The 23,915-nt window shown below is 36.2% G+C and overlaps 1 protein-coding gene across 1 annotated transcript in view; it reads right to left on the reverse strand.

Annotated features, from left to right (window-relative positions):
* Positions 1 to 23,915, reverse strand: part of BLTP1 (bridge-like lipid transfer protein family member 1) — a 201,312-nt gene that overhangs the window by 127,133 nt on the left and 50,264 nt on the right. The window contains exons 16-22 of the mRNA XM_007464834.1: positions 23,852 to 23,915; positions 23,580 to 23,686; positions 22,362 to 22,567; positions 10,580 to 10,807; positions 9,650 to 9,787; positions 3,109 to 3,288; positions 438 to 566 (exon numbers count right to left, since the gene is read on the reverse strand). The exon at positions 23,852 to 23,915 is cut by the window's right edge and continues 124 nt beyond it. Coding sequence (XP_007464896.1) covers positions 438 to 566; positions 3,109 to 3,288; positions 9,650 to 9,787; positions 10,580 to 10,807; positions 22,362 to 22,567; positions 23,580 to 23,686; positions 23,852 to 23,915 — 1,052 coding nt within the window. The remainder of the gene's footprint in view (positions 1 to 437; positions 567 to 3,108; positions 3,289 to 9,649; positions 9,788 to 10,579; positions 10,808 to 22,361; positions 22,568 to 23,579; positions 23,687 to 23,851) is intronic.

Consider the following 23,915-nt stretch of genomic DNA (forward strand, 5'->3'; position numbering starts at 1 on the left):
GTGTAAGATCTGGAGTCAGGAAACTTGGCAAATGCCCAACATTGCTAATCATGTTAAAGGAGAACATGTAGGTTCCAGAAGGGTCTGCAAACAATGCCATGTAAGGAATTTAACCTTCTTCCTCCAATTTCTAAACCTTCTACATAAACACACAGCCGTATCCCAAAGAGTTAGTATAATAATGCAGTAAGAGATAAGACATAATTTTATAGTATCTCCATTTATTTGTGAATGTATGTTTTAATAATTACCTCATATTTTAAATATTTACAACTAAATAACAAGTGGCTATAAATGTTCAAAATAATTTTAGTAATTGAAAAAACTGAACTTTGGTGTTTACTTGATGCTATGTGCCGTTGATTTAAAGCTGATATCTTTCATTTCGAAAAAAGCCATAAATGTTTATAATTCTGCTAACATATCTGTTAACATACCTTGGATTCACAGAACCTACGATCAATTCCATGCTGACATACTATTACTGATTTTGGTCTTTCCAGTTCATACTCCCGACATACGACATGAAAAACAAATGTCTGTCCCCATTCCAAGAGACAAGCCAGCTGCAAATAAGCCATGACAGGTTGACAACACTGTTAGCATTCTAAACAATTTTTCAGAGTTTAAAAGCTTATCAAGAATATTAATACAGCTTGAAAGAATCCAAACAGTGCCTTATACCTGCTACATAATCTACTTGTTAACCAATATCAGTTTTCTACCTTGACATCATTTATAAGCTTGTGTTACTTTTCATTTGTGAATGACAAAATGCATTGCCAAAATGAAAACTCATTTCAACTGAAAAATTCAACTTCAGCAACCTCTAAGGCAAGTAATTTTTTTCAAGGTTATCTTTCTTCTTATATGATTAATCGGAATCCTCTGCATGGAAAAGCACCTAAAATTCTCTACCTAATAATAAACCAAGCTTTGAAGTGAAATTTATATCTATTAAGCTACAATTTTAAAAAATCAGGTATTCTGAAGATTGAAGAACTTTTATGAATAGAAGTTTAAGTAAGTATATATCAATTTTTCATCAAATCTTGAGTTTAAGAAAAAACCTTAATTTTATAATTGGTTAGTTTACAATAAACACTGAGACAGGGGTATACATGGTATTATCCCCCCCCAAAAAAAGTACATATCTTGAACTCTCAGAAAACATGAATTTCACTTTTAAAACATACAAGGAATGGAATAAACAATGAAAGCACCTATGGATTCATGAACCTTGCAGGAAACAGTGATGCCATGATTCTAGTGCAGAAGAAAGAGAAATGTTTCATCTTCTAATAAGGGCAACATATATGAGAGTCTAGCAATCTTTAGATTAAAGGAATTGTGTCCAGTCTTGGAGGGTCAGCACAGCTTCACTGCATGCTTGCTGGGAACAAACTGTTTTGTTATATGCTTCAGTTTTTACTTGTATATTTAGAGACAGAAAATGGCAGATAAAAAGACAGTTATGAGGCTACTGAGCAATGAATATTTGTTTTCACCATTATATATTTCTTTCCATTCATTTTTATATAAAATATCCCTTTTCAATTCCATTCATTTTCCTACTATTTCTAGAATCTTAATTTTTGCTGCCCTCCAACAATTTCCTTCAGATACACAAGGTATCTAGTCTTTATTCACCTGCTTGTTGCCACTACCTACCTCTAAATTACACGTAGTTCACACTCATTCTGTAACTCTTTATTAAAAACTGAGTATGTACCTTTCTACCACATTCCAATCTTTTGAAACACCAATTATGAAACGCACATTATAAATACAGGCATACCTCAGAGATACTGTGGGTTTGGTTCCAGACCACCGCAATAAATTTGCAATATAGTGACTATCACAATAAAGCAAGTCACAAATACTTGGTTTCCCAGTGCATGTAGAAGTTATATTTACAAGTAACTAGTAGTCTATCAAGTGCACAATAACATTATGCCTAAAAAAACAACATACATACCTTAATTCAAAGATACTTTATTGCTAAAAAATGCTAACCTGAGCCTTCAATGATTTATAATCTTTTTGCAATAGTAAATAACATCAAAGATCACTAATCACAGATTACCATAACAGATGTAATAATAATGAAAAAGTTTGAAATATTGCAATAATTACCAAAATGTGACACAGACACATAAATTGAGCAAATGCTGTCAGAAAAATTGTGCTGACAGACGTGCCTGATGCAGCATCATCAGGTTTTTACAAACCTTCAATTTGTAAAAAAAAAAAAAGAAAAAAAGAAAAATCTGTGAAGCACAATAAAATGAGGTGTGCCTGTAAATGGCTCAATAGGTGAAATATTACAGTAATACAGACATTCAACTAAATTTCAATGGTCCATTTCTAGAACTAAATACAGTCAGCCCTCTGTATCCTTAAGCTTCACATCTGCAGTTGGTTGAATCCATGGTTGGTTGAACCTGTGGATGCAGAACCTGTGGATAGGGAGGGATGACTATAACCATTTAGGCATCTGAGACTCCTAAAGACTAAGTGGAACAGTGAGGGGGAAGGAGAATTTATCCAAAAGGATCACAACTAGCACTCCAGACCAGATTTTACCAATAAATTCATTTTTATTTTTCTAAACCAGTATCCATATCACTAAGTGGAGGTTCAAACGATTTTATCTTGTTTTGGGACATCACAAGTAAAGAATGATGCTACCTTAATAGTATAAATGCTGTTTGCAAATCCTACTTAAGACATATACAAGGTAAAGTTCTTAGAAAATTATTCTGTGTACTGGGAAAACAAGATTGTTCCAACAGTGGAGAGCCAAGTAATGTAATTTTAATAATATATAATTTGATTTCCAGAAATTTCTCATCCTGAGTTTTTCTCAAAGAAAGTCTTGAATTCTTGCAAGTATTACACAGAACTATAAAACATCACACCTGTCAATTTTAGGTGGCCCAGAAAAGTGAAACTGGTCTCTGATTCATATAATCCTAAGAAAATTCTGAATGGCAAGTGGAAATAAAATGAACATTCAAATGGGCATATAACCTATTCTTGGGGAGGTGGGTGAGTAAAGGAAAAAAAAAAAGTCAGGAGATAGCACTCTGAGAACTGAGAACATACCTGTGGTGCTGTGACCTTAGCTGTAAGGCTTCCAGCCTGCACATCAATTAGCCATGCGTATTCTAAGGAATCACTTCCCAAAGTAAGACCTTCTGCTGAGAACATAGCATGTGCTCTCAGCTGGAGACCTGACAAATTGATGTGACCTTCCCTGAGCACTTCATCCACAGGGGGTCGCTGCTGAAAACAATAATAAGACTGTAAGAAGCATAAGAAAAATCAGCATTATAATTGCTAGCTGCTTTTTCCCCCAGTAACAAAAGGTAAAAACATGCTATTTGGAAAATATGATTTTGGGATCCACAAGCTCCTAACACAACCTTGTACCCATAAAAGTAGTCTGTGTTAAGCTTCTTTAGTGACATTATCCATAAGAGCCCAACTGCAAAGCGAGACAGCAAAGTCCTAAAAAAAAAAATGCAAATCTCTGATTGGTAACTGCCTCAGTGAATAAAAAGAAACAAGTATTATAACTGAGAGGGAATGTAAGAGGCCAATCTTTTGTGACAAGGCAGGAATCATGAGATCGAAGTATTAAAAAGAAGAAAATAACATGGAAGAACAAAGACCATTAAGACTATAAAACAAGGAACTAGCAAAGAAAGCCATCTTTCATAAAGATTTTGAGAATTATGTAAATATTAAAAGGATAGATTCATCTTACAAGAATAATTATATATTCACAACTAAAAAGCAGCAACATTTCAAAGAGAAAATTTCTAAGACTTACTCAGAAAGCTAAAGCATATGTCCTAAAATAGGGTATTCCGTGCAACACTGGTTTCACAGATGGTTATTAGAAATACAGAATAAAGTAAGTTTGGTAATGCCCTACCCATCAGTCACCAATTTCTATAGAATCTACCTCCCAATCTCTCACAAATGCACTGAGTTTCTTCCAGCTTCACTGCTATCATCCTGGTCCAAATAATACAACCTCTTGCCAGGATCTCCCAAGCCTTAACTTTTACATATCTCTGGTCCACACTCTACAAAACCACCACAGAGATCTTTTAAAATCAAGTTTTATCATGTTTTTATCTTAAGACTATTACATGCTACCAAAGTACCTCATTCCTCTCCTTGCAGCACTTTTTACACTTGAAATTATTTATCTTAATTTTACCATGACAGTCTTTTTAATGTGTGTGTGTGCAGGCCATCTTACAGGGTTAATGTTCCTTGTTTCAACACAAATTTTGGGAACTGCATTCATAAAAAAGTGTTTTTAAGAACAGAGTTAAATCGAATTCATAAAGAATTCTTAAAAGGTCATTTCAAATTGTGAGTATAACAATAGCTCTAGAAACTCTTCTGACACATTTTTAAATTTTATTTTCGTCTAAGCTGTGTGACAGTATATATAATCACTTAACTTCTCCAGGCCTCAGTTCCCTTCTGTTTTATCTGATGCAGCTGGAGAATATGGTCAATAAAGATCACTTCTGGCACTGAGATTCAATAATTCTCAGTATAAAGCTTTTGATAGCTTTTTCTGAGCTCAAAAATACATGTGGACCTTGGCTTGGAAGAATCAATATTGTTAAAATGTCCACACTACCCAAAGCAATCTACAGACTAAATGCAATCCCTATCAAAATTCCAATGGCATCTTTCAAAGAAATAGAACAAATAATCTTAGAATTCGTATAGAACCACAAAAAACCACAAATACCCAAAGTAATCTTGAAAAAGACAAAAAACAGCTGGAGGTTTCATGTTCCCTTATCTCAAACTCTATCACATAGCTGTAATAATCAAAACAGTATGGTATTAGCATAAAAACAGACACATAAGTCAATGGAACAGAACAGAGAGCCCAGAAATAAACACACATATATATGGTCAATTAATTTACAGCGAAGGATCCAAGAATATACAATGAGGAAAGGAGAGTCTCTTCAATAAACAGTGCTGGGAAAACTCGGTAACACATACTAAAAGAATGAAACTCAATCACTATCTTATACCATATACAAAAATCAACTCAAAATTAATTAGAGACTTGAATGTAAGACCTGAAACCATAAAACTCCTAGAAGAAAATATCGGAAGTAGACTCTCTGACATGGGCTTGGTGATTATTTTTTGAATCTAACACCAAAGGCAAAGCAACAAAAGCAAAAATAAGTGGGACTACATCAAACTAAAAAGCTTCTTTGTAGCAAAGGAAACTATCAACAAAATGAAAAGGCGACCTGCAGAAGAAAAGAAAATATTTGCAGGGCTTCCCTGGTGCACAGTGGTTGAGAATCTGCCTGCCAATGCAGGGGACATGGGTTTGAGCCCTGGTCTGGGAAGATCCCACATGCCACAGAGTAACTAGGCCCGTGAGCCACAGCTACTGAGCCTGCATGTCTGGAGCCTGTGCTCCACAACAAGAGAGGACGTGACAGTGAGAGGCCCACGCACTGCGATGAAGAGTGGCCCCTACTCGCCGCAACTAGAGAAAGCCCTCACACAGAAACGAAGACCCAACACAGCCATAAATAAATAAATAAATAAATAAATAAATAAATTTATTTAAAAAAAACAGAAAATATTTGCAAATCATAAATCTGATACAGGTCTAATACCCAAAATATATAAAGAATTCCCACAACTCAATAGCAAAAAAACAAACAATCCAATTTAAGAAATGGGCAGACGATCTGAATAGCTATTTCTCCAAAGAGGACATGCAGAAGGTCAACAGACACATGAAAAGATGCTCAACATCACTAAGCATTAGGGAAATGCAAATCAAAACCATAGTGAGATATCACTTCACACCTGTCAGAATGGCTCTCATCAAAAAGAACACAAATAACAAATGTTCGCAAGGATGTGGAGAAAAGGGAACCCTTGTGCACTGTTGGTGGGAATGTAAAGTGGTGCATCCACTATGGAGAATAATGGTGGTTTCTCAAAAAATTAAAAATAGAACTGCCATATGATTCAGCAATTCCACTTCTGGGAAGTTATCCGAAGGAAACACTAATTCAAAGAGATACATGCATCCCCATGTTCACTGAAGTATTATTTACAAAAGCCAAGATACGGAAAAAACCTAAGTGTCTATCAATGGATGAATGGATAAAGAAATTATGGTGAATATATATATATGTGTGTGTGTGTATATATATATATATATACACACACACACATACAGTGGAATATCAGTCATAAATTATGGTGAATATATATATGTGTGTGTATATATATACACACACATATACACATATACAGTGGAATATTAGTCATAAAGAAATTATGGTGAATATATACACATATATATGTGTATATGTATACACACACACACACACACAGTGGAATATCAGTCATAAAAAAAAGAAGGAAATCTTGTCATTTGCAACAACATAAATGGACCTCGAGGGCAATATGCTAAGTGAAATAAGTAAGATAGAGAAAGACAAATACCATATGATCCCTCTTACATGTGGAATCTAAAAAAAAAGCTCATAGAATACAGAAAACAGATTGGTGATTGCCAGAGGTGAGAGTAGGGGGTGGGGGAAATGGGTGAAAGGGGTCAAAAGGCAAAAGAAAATAAAGTGCATTTGGCCTTAAAGTTGGGGGGGAGGGGTTCATGCAGACGAGACAGGGGGTATTGAGGGCATGATGCCTTTATCCGTCATTACCACCCAGCTTGTCTATTTTTATTATTTTTAGCCACATAGGTTATCACAGGGATCATCCAAATGTATTTTCCAAGAATATTCAGGGCCCACATATGCACCTGCTGTTAGTATATTAGAGTACCATCAGAAAGTCAGCTATTTATGACTTTTGAATGCCACTGTACCTACACAGACAGTTAGGTGAGTTTATCTCAGCTATTTCTCAAAGACAATGAAGTCCACTCTGGAAAATACTAGAAAATGAAGGTTGATTTCTTGGTACTTCAAACCCAACATGCCCAGAAACGCATCATCTTCCCCTATAAACCAGTTCCTCCTCCTGTATTCTTTATCTCCCACTGGCTCAGTTAATTGCCCAAGGCAAAAACGAGGCATCATCCTGGATTCTATCCTCTCTCTCACCACCCACTGCCAAAAAAACAAAAACAAACATGTGGATCTTGGCTTGTCCTAAAGGTAAAGCCTACCTAGTCACCAATAAAGATTATATTCTAAATTTTATTATGGCTTGCATCGTTTAGTGGGTTGAATTGTGTCCCCTATGAAGACACGTTCAATTCCTAAGCTCAGGTACCTATGAATGTGATCTTATTTGGAAACAGGGTCTTGACGAATGTAATCAAGTTAAAATGTGATTACACTGGATTACAGTGGGCCCTAATCCAAGGAACAGTGTCCTTGTAAGGGGAAAACTTAGACACACAGACTCATGGAGAGAATGCCACGTGAAGACAGAGGCAGAGATTTGACTGATACAACTACGAAACAAGGAATGCCAAGGATTGTTAGCGACCACCAAAAGCTAGGAAAAGACAAGGAAGGATCCTCTCCTACGGCCTTGAAAGAGAGCATGGCCCTGCCAAACACACCAATTTCAGACTTCTAGGCTCCAAAACTGTGAAAGAATAAGTTTCTGTTGTTCTAAGCCACCCAGTGTGGGGTACTTTGCATTGGCAGCCCTAGAAAACTAATATACATCAAAAGATGATCAAGTAAAAAGTGTGTGGTTTTGTAAGTCAGACACAATAATAGACCCATCACATTAGATCCTTAACCTTGAAGTTCTGCACTAAGACTAATGCTACAAGAAATAAGCAGCTACAGGTGAGTGACCCAGAACTGAGTCTTGAGGGCAGTCATAGTGTGAAGCTTCCCACCATGAAAGAGTATTAGATAGTATAAAGACAAAAGAAGAAAATATTTCTTAGGAATGCTAGCACTACCAAATGTAAGCAAATTAAGTAGATAAGCAAATTCCAAGAGAATATGTATAGACTATGCTTGTCTTCGGGGTGAATTATGAAGTGTTAACCATCCAGGAAACAAAACATCACTAATATTTCTACTACTGCCTTGATATCTCCACTCCCTGAATTCCTTTTCTTATCACCAAATAAATCACACTTTACACTTCAGTCTCTGTACAAGTTTGCCAGTAATTCTATAATTAGGGTTAATAAGAACTTTCATAATAAACTCAATAAAATATTTTTTATATCTACTAAAGTCTTTTGAGAATGCGGTGATTAAAACAGCAGTTGAAGTATCACCAGGTACTCATAGCAACCAGAGATACTCACCTAAGACTCTCAGAACTCAGTCATAAGAAGATATTTCCCTTTTACCTTTCCTAATTTCCTCAAGGACTGAAAAAAGGAGATGGGCTCCCTCTCCATACACTTGCCTCCCAAAATAAAAAAACAACCAATTCTAATGACCCACTAATTATAGAAAGAAGGACAAGAGTTATTTTTAAGGTTTCATGTGACAAGTTAAAAGTGTTAACACAAGTGAGATCTTTGTGATGATAGAATAGTTCTGTATCTTGATTTTGGTGGCAGTCACACAAATCTACACGTGATAAGATGATACAGAACTATGCACACATATTGTGCCAATGTCAATCTCCTGGTTTTGATACTATACCATAATTATGTAAAAGATCAACATGGAGGAAACACAGAAACTCTCTGTACCTTTGTAACCTCCTATAAATCTATAATTCTTTTGAAATAAAAGTTTTAAAAAAAGAAACACATTCTGTGGCAAAAACTATCATAAAGTGTTACATTTTAGCTACTACAATAGAAAAATATAGTCAGTTATGGCAAAAGAGTGAAAAGAGGTATGCTCTTTTAAATAAGATAATCAGTTACTACATAGACTCCATAGTGAGTTATCATTCATTGATGATTCAGTGTCAGATTCTTCCTCCTGTTTATAATTTTACTTTGCTTTGTACTAAAAAACATCATAGCTCTAAAGCATACAACTTGACTAAAAGTAGGAAAGAGCCTTAAAGTAGTGGTAGATGCCAAGAGAAGCCATTGGCATTAAAAAATAATAATAATAAAGTAATAATCTACCCAGGAATGTAAAATATTCCCTTTTGATGAATGTCACCAGTTCACTTCCAAAAGAGCCTCAGGAATATCTTGAAGGAATTGACAAAGTATCTGGTAGGTACATTAGATGAAAAGAATAAATCATTGACCATGTAGGTATGCATGTTTTCAAGATTTACGGTATTGGTTAATATTAATACTTAGGTTGTGATTTTCAACACTATCTACCAACATTGTATACAATTAGTTTTTCCCTTCCATAAACATACGAGAAAGTTAGAAAGTATTTCTTTCCATTTCCAAAAACAATAGATATTAAATATAATTGTTTGGGATCATATAAATAAGGAAATAAGCAGAGGAGAAAAAAGAACTAAGATTCTTGAAACAATTCTCATATATACACACAATACAAAACTGCTTAGTACAGTTAAATTAAAGGTCCCTAATTTTAAGAGCTATATATTCCATGCTCTGAAGTTAACACATTGTTTTGACCCCAAAAATAGTCATAATAAATCTCTAAGTCTTTACCATAACTCAGTTTCACGTTACCTGATAGTTATCACTGACAAACACATTCAGGGGTGACAGGACAAGTTGCAGCATGGTCTCCCTAAATCCTTTTTTCATTTCAAAACATAGTCTTTCCAAAAAAGCTGTAGGACACTCAGGGCCATCAGTAGTTCCATGCTAAAGTCAAGCAAAATACCATAATCGAGATACAGATAAAGACCAAGGAAGTACAGGAAAATAAAAATTACATTTATACAATTAAAAGACTGATATTTTACAAGGAGAAACAGTGCTTACTGACAAAAAAAAGTATTCTGTCCCCAGAAAAAGACATTAGGTTCACTAAGCACCAGAGGTGATTCCTTTCCCGTGCAACCCTAGGAACATGACATGGACCCAGTATGCAGCACAATGTTCTAGGGCCACACCCTCCCTATCTGGCCTGGCTCCAATGGCCATGGGTTCTTTGGACAATATAATCTTATTTCAAGTCAGCCCCAAGAGGCCCAAGGGTCATCCTTTAGAGTAAACCAGGATACTGTGCTGAATCCAAACCTCTGACACAACTCAACCTCCAGGGTCAAGTCTGAATCTTGATTTTGTAATAGGTCTAACATCCCAGACTGGTCTGGAGTTAGAGATAAAGGCTAAAAAAAGGTGAAGTCCTAGGACATCCATCAGGCTAACTATAAACCTAGCAACTCAACAGCATGGCAAAATGTTCTAAACTTATATAGAACAGCAAAGAAGGAACTAAAGTGAAAGAAGAAAAACAGAACAGAAAATTATCAGTGATTGGGTAATTATACTATGAAGAAAATAATAAACTAGCTTTATAAAGATAAAAGGATAAATTCAGAAGTGTTTTTGAATGTGAATTTTTTATGTGTGTGCACACACAGACACAGTTTCCTACCCTGAGTGGATTTCATAATAAACTCCAGACTATTTCGACACGTAAACACTTACAACAGGAAGACGCCCGTGAACTTTGTGCAAATTAACAAGTACAGTAATATCCCAAGGACGCAAGGTAAGCGGATGAATTGACTTGGCTGAACTTTCATTTTCTTTTTTGTCATTTTCCATCCCAACAGCAGTCCACCCAGAGCTGGATGATGTTGACAGTGACAGAACAGGACTTGAAATAACCTCTTCAAAATCCATATACATGTCATCTTCCCCAAAGTAGTTTTCCTACAAATATTAAGAATAAGTTGCCATCAAAAGAGATATGGAACAATAACTTTTCACCTTGGAGCTGAAATTTGTAAACTAAGCAATTCTTTAACCTCTTTTAAAGCATCAGTCTATTTCCTTTAAGTGAAAACAAGATACATATATTTAAGGCACCCACTTAATACTTAACTACATATATTTAAGCAGCCACTTACTTGGCTGCTTAGCAAATAACCATTCCGTAGCAAAAAAAAAAAAAACCCACAAAAAGTTACAGAAGTTTGTAGTAAAGCTTCATGATAACACCACCTCTTATTATAGCAAAAACTTGCAATTTAGGTCCTAAAAGAAACCTATGAAGATTTGAAATGTTCAGTTGTTTTCAATCTGTGCTTCTCAGAGTTCTGAGGTAATAATACCCAGAGATATCCTTTAAGGGAAGCAGATCAATTCACTAAAAATCAATTTGGAAAAATCCAATTAGCTAAATCTGTAATTTATATATTACAGTTGGAATATTTATCAGGAATGTTTTAACAGCTTTAATAAGAATGCCCCATTTTGGTTACTTGTAACAAAAACATTATAAATAGTTACCAAAACTTCCTTTCACACAGTTCATCCTGGTTTCTTAAGTATTCGAATTTCAGAAGTGTTTCAACAATTAATATCTGATTTCTTTTGCATCAGAATTTAAATTTCTTTTTTAATTGAAATTCTTTTTCTTCCTATTAATTCCAAATTTAAATTTTGCCTATTTGATCTGTCAGTAGTAATCAAAAAGTTGTTAAAATATTCCAATTAACACTGTTGACTACATTTGCTCAATATTAAAACCAAGGTAGTATTTTGGTAAATTCTGCATTTTGCTTATTGACTTATTTATTTTCTGGCTAGGGTTCTGGATATACGGCCAATTAATATCTTTTTACAGGAAAGGATATTGAAGGGCTTAAGGTCATTCAGTTAATTACTGGCAGGGCAAATATTAAAATCCCAAATATACTGACTTGCAGAACTGGGGCTTTTTCCTCTATTCTCTACTGTCATCTGCCTCTAAATAATACAGGTCCTACTTCGAACCTGCTTGATTTAACTGTGCTTATATAAGTCCGAAGCATGGACAAATTCAAACACAAATAGAAAGGTAAATAAATATTGGTTTTTATCCTGAATTCCAACATTAAGTTTTTAAAACTCAAAATAAATATCTAATTGATTTCAATCAACATTAAAAAGCTAGAGTTATTTGGAGCAGTAGTTCTCCCTCAGATAATCTGAGAAGCCTTTCAAAACATACATGCTGTCCCAGTCCTGGAGATGGGTTCGTCAGATTTATAGTGGCCATGGAGTCCAGAGACAAGTAGAAAATGGAAGCTCCTTTGGTGATTTTACCTGCAAATGGCCTCCAGACCTAATCATCTCTGCCCTACCTCCCCTCCACACAACTTACCTAAGGAGTCAATGTATACTATTGATGTTTATTAGCTTTCAACATACTAAGAGTTACCAACAAATCATTAGAAATGTTATTCTTATTTTAGCTAATTTTTAATAACACTAGCCTAATAATTTCTTATTTTTAAAAGATTCCCTTGTAGTCTCTTACAATTTTTAACCCTAAAAAAAAAAGATTCCTGTAGATTACTACAATTAAAGGAAAAAGATTCTCTTGGGCATAATGTTCAATTTGCTACTAAACCAATCTCCGCTTAGTTATCTGAAAAAGAAATAACGCATATCAGATTTTTTAGGGATTACTGAATCTCCAACATAATAGAAGACATCTGCTAAGTTTTATTAAATGTGTCAATGACTGTTTTTAAAGAGTTATAAAACACTAGGAGTCTTTTATGCGTTAACACATTTGTACCTGTTGAGTATTACCAACAAAATGCACTTTTTAAATCATAACTCTTTAAAAGCTAGCCTAATGTTAAATGTTTAATGTTGGTGTCTGATTTAAGTTTTGTGAGGATTTTTAATATGTGAGTTCCATCTATAAGAGTTAATTTCTTAAGGATTCACTAAAAAAATTACCAAAAGTTTGATTGAAGTATCTGGCAAGTAGTAATGTATTATGGCAAACTTTTATGATATTTTAACGTTAGTGAATGTATACAAATATTTACAAATACAAATAAAAATCCTATTTCCATTTTAAACAACCCTAGAAAAAACCATTGGCTTATAGAATTGGGAAAATGTATTCTTTTGTCAAGTTTTTAGCATGTATGACGTTAAGAAGGATAAACTACATTTTCAGTTTACTTAGGAGTCCTCTGTAATTTTAATTTCCCAGAAATATTTTATTACATGTCTATCAAGTAACGTACTTTAAGTAACAGGAGACTGTCATTTTTTCCCCCAGCTAAAAATGAATACTTATCCAATCATACTCATTCCTCAAAATAAAAAAAGAAAAAGGAAAAAACAGGTATTATCAACAAGAGTTAGAAGACAGCTAATAAAATCAGAAATGAAGGGAAGAAAAACCCTACAAATACTGTTTCCAATATTGTTTTTTTAAATCAAAACTTGATAGCCAGGCTTCTGTTCAAGACCAATAAAACTATTTTTTAATATTTTTTTATTTTTTACATAATTTTTAAAGGTTATACTCCATTTACAGTTATTACAAAATAATGGCTATATTCCCCATTAAAACTATTTTTTAATAAGAAAAACATATATGTCATATATACCCTTAATCTATGGTTACTATTTGCCACCACTGATATGCTATCACTATTTAGATTCAGATTTCCTTCTTCCATTAAGAATAAATGCAGGAAGATGGCGGAAGAGTAAGATGCGGAGATCACCTTCCTCCCCACAGATATATCAGAAATACATCTACACGTGGAACAACTCCTACAGAACACCTACTGAACGCTGGCAGAAGACCTCAGACCACCCAAAAGGCAAGAAACTCCCCATGTACCTGGGTAGGGCAAAAGAAAAAAGAATAAACAGAGACAAAAGAATAGGGACGGGACCTGCACCAGTGGGAGGGAGCTGTGAAGGAGGAAAGGTTTCCACACAGTAGGAAGCCCCTTCGCGGGCAGAGACTGCAGGTGGCGGAGGGGGGAAACTTCGTAGCCTCAGAGGAGAGCGCAGCAACAGGGGTGCGGAGGGCAAAGCGGAGAGATTCCCGCACAGAGGATCGGTGCCGACCAGCACTCACCAGCCTGAGAGGCTTGTCTGCTCACCCACCGGGGCGGGTGGGGTCTGGCAGCTGAGGCCCGGGCTTCAAAGCTCAGACCCCAGGGAGAGGACTGGGGTTGACGGCGTGAACACAGCCTGAAGGGGGCTAGTGCGCCATGGCTAGCCGGGAAGCAATCCGGGGAAGAGTCTAGACCTGCCGAAGAGGCAAGAGACTTTTTCTTCCCTTTTGTTTCCTCGTGCTCTAGGAGAGGGGATTAAGAGCACTGCTTAAAGGAGCTCCAGAGACGGGCACGAGCCGCGGCTAACACCGCAGACCCCAGAGACAGGCATGAGACGCTAAGGCTGCTGCTGCCGCCACCAAGAAGCCTGTGTGGGAGCACAGGTCACTATCCACACCCCCGTCCTGGAAGCCTGTGTGGCCCGCCACTGCCAGGGTCCCGAGATCCACGGACAACTTCCGCAGGAGAACGCACGGCTCCCTCAGGCTGGTGCAACGTCACGCCGGCCTCTGACGCCGCAGGCTCGCCCTGCACTCCATGCCCCTCACTCCCCGCAGCCTGAGTGACCCAGAGCTCCCGAATCAGCAGCTCCTTTAACCTCGTCCTGTCTGAGCAAAGAACAGATGCCCTCCGGCAACCTACACGTAGAGGCGGGGGAAATCCAAAGCGGAGACCCGGAGCTGTGAGAACAAAGAAGAGAAAGGGAAATCTCTCCCAGCAGCCTCAGAAGCAGCAGATTAAACCTCCCCAATCAACTTGATGTACCCTGCATCTCTGGAATACCTGAATAGACAACGAATCATCCCAAATTGAGGAGGTGGACTTTGAGAGCAACAATATATATATATATATTTTTCCCTTTTTCTCTGTTTGTGAGTGTGTATGTGTATGCTTCTGTGTGAGATTTTGTCTGTATAGCTTTGCTTTCACCATTTGTCCTAGGGTTCCGTCCATCCGGTATTTTTTTGTTTGTTTTTTTGTTTTTACTTAAAAATAATTTTTTTTCTTAACAATTATTTTTTATTTTAATAACTTTTATTTTATCTTACTTTATTTTATTTTATCCTGTTTCTTTCTTTCTTTCTACTTTTTCTCCCTTTTATTCTGAGGCGTGTGAATGAAAGGCTCTTGGTGCTCCAACCAGGAGTCAGTGCTGTGCCTCTGAGGTGGGAGAGCCAACTTCAGGACATGGGTCCACAAGAGACCTCCCAGCTCCACGTAATATCAAATGGTGAAAATCTCCCAGAGATCTCCATCTCAACACCAAGACCCAGCTTCACTCAACGACCAGCAAGCTACACTGCTGAACACCCTATGCCAAACAACTAGCAAGACAGGAACACAACCCCACCCATTAGCACAAAGGCTGCCTAAAATCATAATAAGGCCACAGACACCCCAAAACACATCACCAGACGTGGACCTGCCCACCAGAAAGACAAGATCCAGCCTCATCCACCAGAACACAGGCACTAGTCCCCTCCACCAGGAAGCCTACACAACCCACTGAACCAACCTTAGCCACTGGGGACAGACACCAAAAACAAAATGGGAACTACAAACCTGCAGCCTGCAAAAAGGAGACCCCAAACACAGTAAGATAAGCAAAATGAGAAGACAGAAAAACACACAGCAGATGAAGGAGCAAGATAAAAACCCACCAGACCTAACAAATGAAGAGGAAATTGGCAGTCTACCTGAAGAAGAATTCAGAATAATGATAGTAAAGATGATCCAAAATCTTGGAAGTAGAATAGAGAAAATGCAAGAAACATTTAACAAGGACCTAGAAGACCTAAAGAGGAAACAAGCAATGATGAACAACACAATAAATGAAATTAAAAATACTCCAGAAGGGATCAATAGCAGAATAACTAAAGCAGAAGAACAGATAAGTGACCTGGAAGATAAGATAGTGGAAATAACTGCTGCAGAGAAGAATAAAGAAAAAAGAATGAAAAGAACTGAGGACAGTCTCAGAGACCTCTGGGACAACATTAAACACACCAACATTCGAATTATAGAGGTCCCAGAAGAAGAATAGAAAAAGAAAGGGATTGAGAAAATATTTGAAGAGATTATAGTCGAAAACTTCCCTAATATGGGAAAGGAAATAGTTAATCAAGTCCAGGAAGCACAGAGAGTCCCATACAGAATAAACCCAAGGAGAAAGACACCAAGACACATATTAATCAAACGGTCAAAAATTAAATACAAAGAAAGCATATTAAAAGCAGCAAGGGAAAAACAACAAATAACACACAAGGGAATCCCCATAAGGTTAACAGCTGATCTCTCAGCAGAAACTCTACAAGCCAGAAGGGAGTGGCAGGACATACTGAAAGTGATGAAGGAGAAAAACCTGCAACCAAGATTACTCTACCCAGCAAGGATCTCATTCAGATTTGATGGAGAAATTAAAACCTTTACAGACAAGCAAAAGCTGAGAGAGTTCAGCACCACCAAACGAGCTCTACAACAAATGCTAAAGGAACTTCTCTAGGCAAGAAACACAAGAGAAGGAAAAGACCTACAATAACAAATCCAAAACAATTAAGAAAATGGGAACAGGAACATACATATCAATAATTACCTTAAATGTAAATGGATTAAATGCTCCCACCAAAAGACACAGGCTGGCAGAATGGATACAAAAATAAGACCCATATATAATGCTGTCTGCAAGAGACCCACTTCAGACCTAGGTACACATACAGACTGAAAGTGAGGGGATGGAAAAAGATACTCCATGCAAATGGAAATCAAAAGAAGCTGGAAGGCTTCCCTGGTGGCGCAGTGGTTGAGAATCTGCCTGCCAATGCAGGGGACACAGGTTCGAGCCCTGGTCTGGGAGGATACCACATGCCGCGGAGCAAGTAGCCCCGTGAGCCACAATTACTGAGCCTGCGCGTCTGGAGCCTGTGCTCTGCAACGAGAGGCCGCGATAGTGAGAGGTCGGCGCACCGCAATGAAGAATGGCCCCCCGCTTGCCGCAACTAGAGAAAGCCCTCACACAGAAATGAAGAGCCAACACAGCCATAAATAAAAAAATAAATAAAATTAAAAAAAAAAAAAGAAAGCGGGAGTAGCAATTCTCAAATCAGACAAAATAGACTTTAAAATAAAGACTATTACAAGAGACAAAGAAGGACTCTACATGATGATCAAGGGATCAATCCAAGAAGAAGATATAACAATTGTAAATATTTATGAACTCAACATAGGAGCACCTCAATACAAAAGGCAAATACTAACAGCCATAAAAGGGGAAATTGACAGTCACACATTCTTAGTAGGGGACTTTAACACCCCACTTTCACCAATGGACAGATCATCCAAAATGAAAATAAATAAGGAAACAAGCTTTAAATGATACAATAAACAAGATGGACTTAATTGATATTTATAGGACATTCCATCCAAAAACAACAGAATACACATTTGCCTCAAGAACTCATGGAACATTCTCCAGGAAGATCAATATCTTGGGTCACAAATGAAGCCTTGGTAAATTTAAGAAAATTTAAATCGTATCAAGTATCTTTTCCAACCACAACGCTATGAGACTAGATATCAATTACAGGAAAAGATCTGTAAAAAATACAAACACATGGAGGCTAAACAATACACTACTTAATAATGAGGTAATCACTGAAGATATCAAAAAGGAAATCAAAAAATACCTAGAAACAAATGACAATGGAGACACGACGACTCAAAACCTATGGGATGCAGCAAAAGCAGTTCTAAGAGGGAAGTTTATAGCAATACAATCCTACCTTAAGAAACAGGAAACATCTCAAATAAACAACCTAACCTTGCACCTAAAGCAATTAGAGAAAGAACAAAAAAACCCCAAAGTTAGCAGAAGGAATGAAACCATAAAGATCAGATCAGAAATCAATGAAAAAGAAATGAAGGAAAACGATAGCAAAGATCAATAAAATTAAAAGCTGGTTCTTTGAAAAGATAAACAAAATTGATAAACCATTAGCCAGACTCATCAAGAAAAAAAGGGAGAAGACTCAAATCAATAGAATTAGAAATGAAAAAGGAGAAGAAACAACTGACACTGCAGAAATACAAAAGATCATGAGAGATTACTACAAGCAACTCTATGCCAATAAAATGGACAACCTGGAAGAAATGGACAAATTCGTAGAAATGCACAACCTGCCAAGACTGATGCAGAAAGAAATAGAAAATATGAACAGATGAATCACAAGCACTTATACTGAAACTGTGATTAAAAATCTTCCAACAAACAAAAGCCCAGGACCAGATGGCTTTACAGGCGAATTCTATCAAACATTTAGAGAAGAGATAAAACCTATCCTTCTCAAACTCTTCCAAAATATAGCAAAGGGAGGAACACTCCCAAACTCATTCTACGAGGCCACCATCACCCTGATACCAAAACCAGACAAAGATGTCACAAAGAAAGAAAGCTACAGGCAAATATCAGTGTTGAACATAAATGCAAAAATCCCCAACAAAATACTAGCAAACAGAATCCAACAGCACATTAAAAGGATCATACACCATGATCAAGTGGGGTTTATTCCAGGAATGCAAGGATTCTTCCATATATGCAAATCAATCAACGTGATACACCACATTACAAATTGAAGGAGAAAAACCATATGATCATCTCAATAGATGCAGAGTAAGTTTTCGACAAAATTCAACACCCATTTATGATAAAAACCCTGCAGAAAGTAGGCACAGAGGGAACTTTCCTCAACATAATAAAGGCCATATATGACAAACCCACAGCCAACATCGTCGTCAATGGTGAAATACTGAAACCATTTCCACTAAGATGAGGAACAAGACAAGGTTGCCCACTCTCACCATTCTTATTCAACATAATTTTGGAAGTTTTAGCCACAGCAATCAGAGAAGAAAAGGAAATAAAAGGAATCCAAATCGGAAAAGAAGAATTAAAGCTGCCACTGTTTTCAGGTGACATGATTCTCTATACATAGTGAACCCTAAAGATGCTACCAGAAAACTACTAGAGCTAATCAATGAATTTGGTAAAGTAGCAGGATACAAAATTAATGCACAGAAATCTCTTGCATTCCTATACACTAATGAAAAATCTGAAAGTGAAATTAAGAAAATACTCCCATTTATGATTCAAACAAAAAGAATAAAATATCTAGGAATAAACCTACCTAAGGGGACAAAAGACCTGTATGCAGAAAATTATAAGACACTGATGAAAGAAATTAAAGATGATACAAATAGATGGAGAGATATACCATGTTCTTGGACTGGAAGAATTAACAATGTGAAAATGACTACTACCCAAAGCAATCTACAGATTCAATGCAATCCCTATGAAACTACCAATGGCATTTTTCACAGAACTAGAACAAAATTTTCACAATTTGAATGGAAACACAAAAGACCCCGAATAGCCAAAGCAATCCTGAGAATGAAAAACGGAGCTGGAGGAATCAGGCTCCCTGACTTCAGACTATACTACAAAGCTACAGTAATCAAGACAGTATGGTACTGCCACAAAAAGAGGAATATAGCTCAATGGAACAGGATAGAAATCCCAGAGATAAACCCATGCACATATGGTCACCTTCTCTTTGATAAATGGAGGCAGGAATGTACAGTGGAGAAAGGACAGCCTCTTCAATAATTGGTGCTGAGAAAACTGGACAGGTACATGTAAAAGTATGAGATTAGAACACTCCCTAATACCATACACAAAAATAAACTCAAAATGGATTAAAGACCTAAATGTAAGGCCAGACACTATCAAACTCTTAGAGGAAAACATAGGCAGAACACTCTATGACATAAATCACAGCAAGATCCTTTTTGACCCACCTCCTAGAGAAATGGAAATAAAAACAAAAATAAACAAATGGGATCTAATGAAGCTTCAAAGCTTTTGCACAGCAAAGGAAACCATAAACAGGACCAAAAGACAACCCTCAGAATTGGAGAAAATATTGGCAAACTAATCAACTGACAAAGGATTAATCTCCAAAATTTACAAGCAGCTCATGCAGCTGAATAATAAAAAAACAAACAACCCAATCCCAAAATGGGCAGAAGGCCTAAACAGACATTTCTCCAAAGAAGACATACAGATTGCCAACAAACACATGAAAGAATGCTCAACATCATTTAATCATTAGAGAAATGCAAATCAAAACTACAATGAGATATCATCTCACACCAGTCAGAATGGCCATCATCAAAAAATCTACAAACAATAAATGCTGGAGAGGGTGTGGAGAAAAGGGAACACTCTTGCACTGCTGGTGGGAATGTGAACTGGTACAGCCACTATGGAGAACAGTATGGAGGTTCCCTAAAAAACTACAAATAGAACTACCATATGACCCAACAATCCCACTACTGGGCATATACCCTGAGAAAACCATAATTCAAAGAGTTATGGACCAAAATGTTCATTGCAGCTCTATTCACAATAGCCAGGAGATGGAAACAACCTAAGTGTCCATCATTGGATGAATGGATAAAGAAGATGTGGCGCATATATACAATGGAATATTACTCAGTCATTAAAAGAAACAAAATTGAGTTATTTGTAGTGAGGTGGATGGACCTAGAGTCTGTCATACAGAGTAAAGTAAGTCAGAAAGAGAAAGACAAATACTGTATGTTAACACAGACATATGGAATCTAAGAAAAAAAAAAGGTCATGAAGAACCTAGGGGTAAGATGGGAATAAAGACACAGACCTACTAGAGAATGGACTTGAGGATATGGGGAGCGGAAAGGGCAAGCTGTGACAAAGTGAGAGAGTGGCATGGACATATATACACTACCAAAAGTAAAATAGATAGCTAGTGGGAAGCAGCCACATTAGCACAGGGAGATTAGCTCGGTGCTCTGTGACCACCTAGAGGGGTGTGATAGGGAGGGTGGGAGGGAGGGAGATGCAATAGGGAAGAGATATGGGAACATATGTATATGTATAACCGATTCACTTTGTTATAAAGCAGAAACTAACACTCCATTGTAAAGCAATTATACACCAATAAAGATGTAAAAAAAAAAACCAGAGCATATATATAAAATGTACAAAAATCAAAAGAAAAAAGAATAAACGTAATAAGACTAACAGAAGTCAATTCATAAAAGTAATATAAGGGGTACTGTTATCCAACCTTATGTCCACAACATAAGAAATAACATGAAGTTTTAATATTACTGAAAGGACTTTGGGCTGACATTTAGAGTTGCTATGTAGTCTACATCTTCAGAAGACCTCTCATTTCCATAAAATGTCCTCATAAATTACAATGCACATTCACTAAATACTCTTCTTAGAATTCTTTGTAATAATAATGCCAGGCCTAGTTTCTATTGGGGATTTTGTGGAAGCCAGTTTTACAGTCAAATAAATACAGGGCAATTTTTTTTTCTAGTCATGTATCCTTTAGAATTTCTTGATGTTTAATTTCAATAACTAAGAAAAATATAATCTCAGTTACATGATTTTCATATTCTCTGTTTTCTTTTATATATACATACATACATAATACATGTGTCAAACCTAACTTCCAGAAAGTTTTAAAGTTCTAACACTTATACTAAGTAGAACATAAGTTATACATTAAAACTAATGAAAAAAAAGTAAGAGACATTTAAGACAGGATTACATCTCCATATCAGCATGACACTACGCCAAAAATAAACAAACAAACAAAACAAAACAAAAACAACTTAAAGAGTTACATGTGATATATATTCCTAATAAAAGGAAGCAGAGAGTTCACTGGGTTAGAAATTATTTTATAAAATATGTCAAAACTTAAAAATTTTAAATTTGTTTCAGTAGACACTTCATACAAGTTCTGAATTAACTTGATGAATATAAATACAAATATTTAGCACAACAAACTTTTGACACTACTAAAAATTTGTTGTAAAGTTTGTAATGCATAGTCTGCATCAAAACATAATAAACTACCAACATGGGTAACATATATGGAACAGAATTTATAAAGAAGTCTAAAACAAAGGTATGTCTTTCTTTCTCTGTGTTCTTTGTTATAGTCCTCTTTTTTTTGTTTATGTATTACTATGTAATTTTTTAGTTAAAAAAATTGAGGTTCAATGTACATGTGGTAATGCAAAAACAGAGTTAATACTTCTCTTGTAGTATTCAAAACTGATATTAGGGCTTTCCTGGTGGCACAGTGGTTGAGAGTCTGCCTGCCGATGAAGGGGACACGGGTTCGTGCCCCAGTATGGGAAGATCCCACATGCCGCAGAGCGGCTGGGCCCGTGAGCCACGGCCGCTGAGCCTGTGCGTTCGGAGCCTGTGCTCCACACAGGAGAGGCCACAACAGTGAGAGGCCCACATACCGCAAAAAAAAAAATATGGAGGTTCTTTTAAATCTTACCTTTATACATAGAAAGGCATTTAATAGAGGTCCATAGAGAGTTATCTGAGAATCTGGAGAAAGTTCCATTTCTACATGAAGTTTATCAGGTGGAAGTTCTGAGGGATCAATAGGTGGACGTGAAGAAGTAGAGGGAGAAGAAACAACTCTGTCTGTTTTCTGGGATGGCCTTAATACAGATAGCATTGTTTCTTCCATTTCTGACACTGGAATAAATTGAGGAAAAAAGAATAATGTTTGAGGGGTGAGGGAGGAAAGCACCTCTTAAAAGATCTTCAAAGAACTAGTCACTAAGAAATTCTATTTTGCAAATATGAAAGCAACTAATGCTGCTAAAATATCTGTAGTATATAATGAAAACAAACCTGAAAGATGAATACTTTAGAATGCAATAAAGTATGGGCTTCATTGAAATATGTATAAAAATACATAAATCAAACTTCAAAGAATCGATGAAAAGTTCCCACTAACAGAGGCAACATTCTCATCAAGTTCTGTCAATATACTGTAAATCTGGGTCACAATTAGGCTTTAACTATGCTTAGGCATTAAACTATAAAGTTACTTTCACATAAACAGCTATTCAAATGCAGTGTGACATTATCAACATATACATATGAGAAAGTTACAAAAACTATTCTTAAAAACTTAACTCACTGGAAAAATACACAGAAAATATCATTTGACTCTAATTCCACTTTGGATCCAAATAAAGCAGCACTTAAGCCTCAGGTAAACTACAAATGATATGACAGTTGTCAAAATGCATTAAAGAAACTAACATTTCACAAAATCAAGTGCTTTAAATATATAGATTTACATATACCTAACTTCATACTCCAGCTCTGCTGCTTCTAGCTCAGCAGACCTTGAGAAAATTACTTACTTTCTCTGAGCATATTTCCTCAACTCTACAATGACAATAATAATTATAACATCTATCTCACAGAGTTGCTTGAAGAGTTAAATGAGATAAAGTAAACCAGGAAACAGCTTGGCCTAGTATTTGATATATATAGTATTTGATATAGTACTTGATATATAGTAAATGCTCAATGAAAGTTAGCTGTAATTATACCAAAATCCTTAAAAGATTTTAAATGTATAAAATTGCCAATAGATGCATTTCCAAATATTTTTAATTTCTCCTTGTATCTTTGATGTTTATCAATTATAACACTAGATATTTCAACGTACAAATTATATAAAAACACTTACATGACTGTTTTAGCTGTTCATCTGCTTTTTGTGGATAAATTGGATGCCATGTGTAATCAATTGTAAGCATGACACTTGGGACAGTCCAGCATTCAACCCAACCAGCCCTTTGAAGATAAAAATAAAGTTTCTAGTCTGGTACTTATTCCTTTGATTGTATACAGACACCAGTTACAGATAATCAAATTTTACTGTCATTCTTTTAAAGAATTAGAAGAGTAATTTCTCCACATAAACACAAAATACTTAGATCACTAATATTAAGTACTTACTTTTCTTGAGTAATGTTCCGCCATTTTGGTTTCACTGTTTTCTGGCCACTTTGACATTCAGCAG

The sequence above is a fragment of the Lipotes vexillifer genome, unplaced genomic scaffold (genome assembly GCF_000442215.2).
Source record: "Lipotes vexillifer unplaced genomic scaffold, Lipotes_vexillifer_v1.1 scaffold231, whole genome shotgun sequence".
Taxonomy (NCBI): domain Eukaryota; kingdom Metazoa; phylum Chordata; class Mammalia; order Artiodactyla; family Lipotidae; genus Lipotes; species Lipotes vexillifer.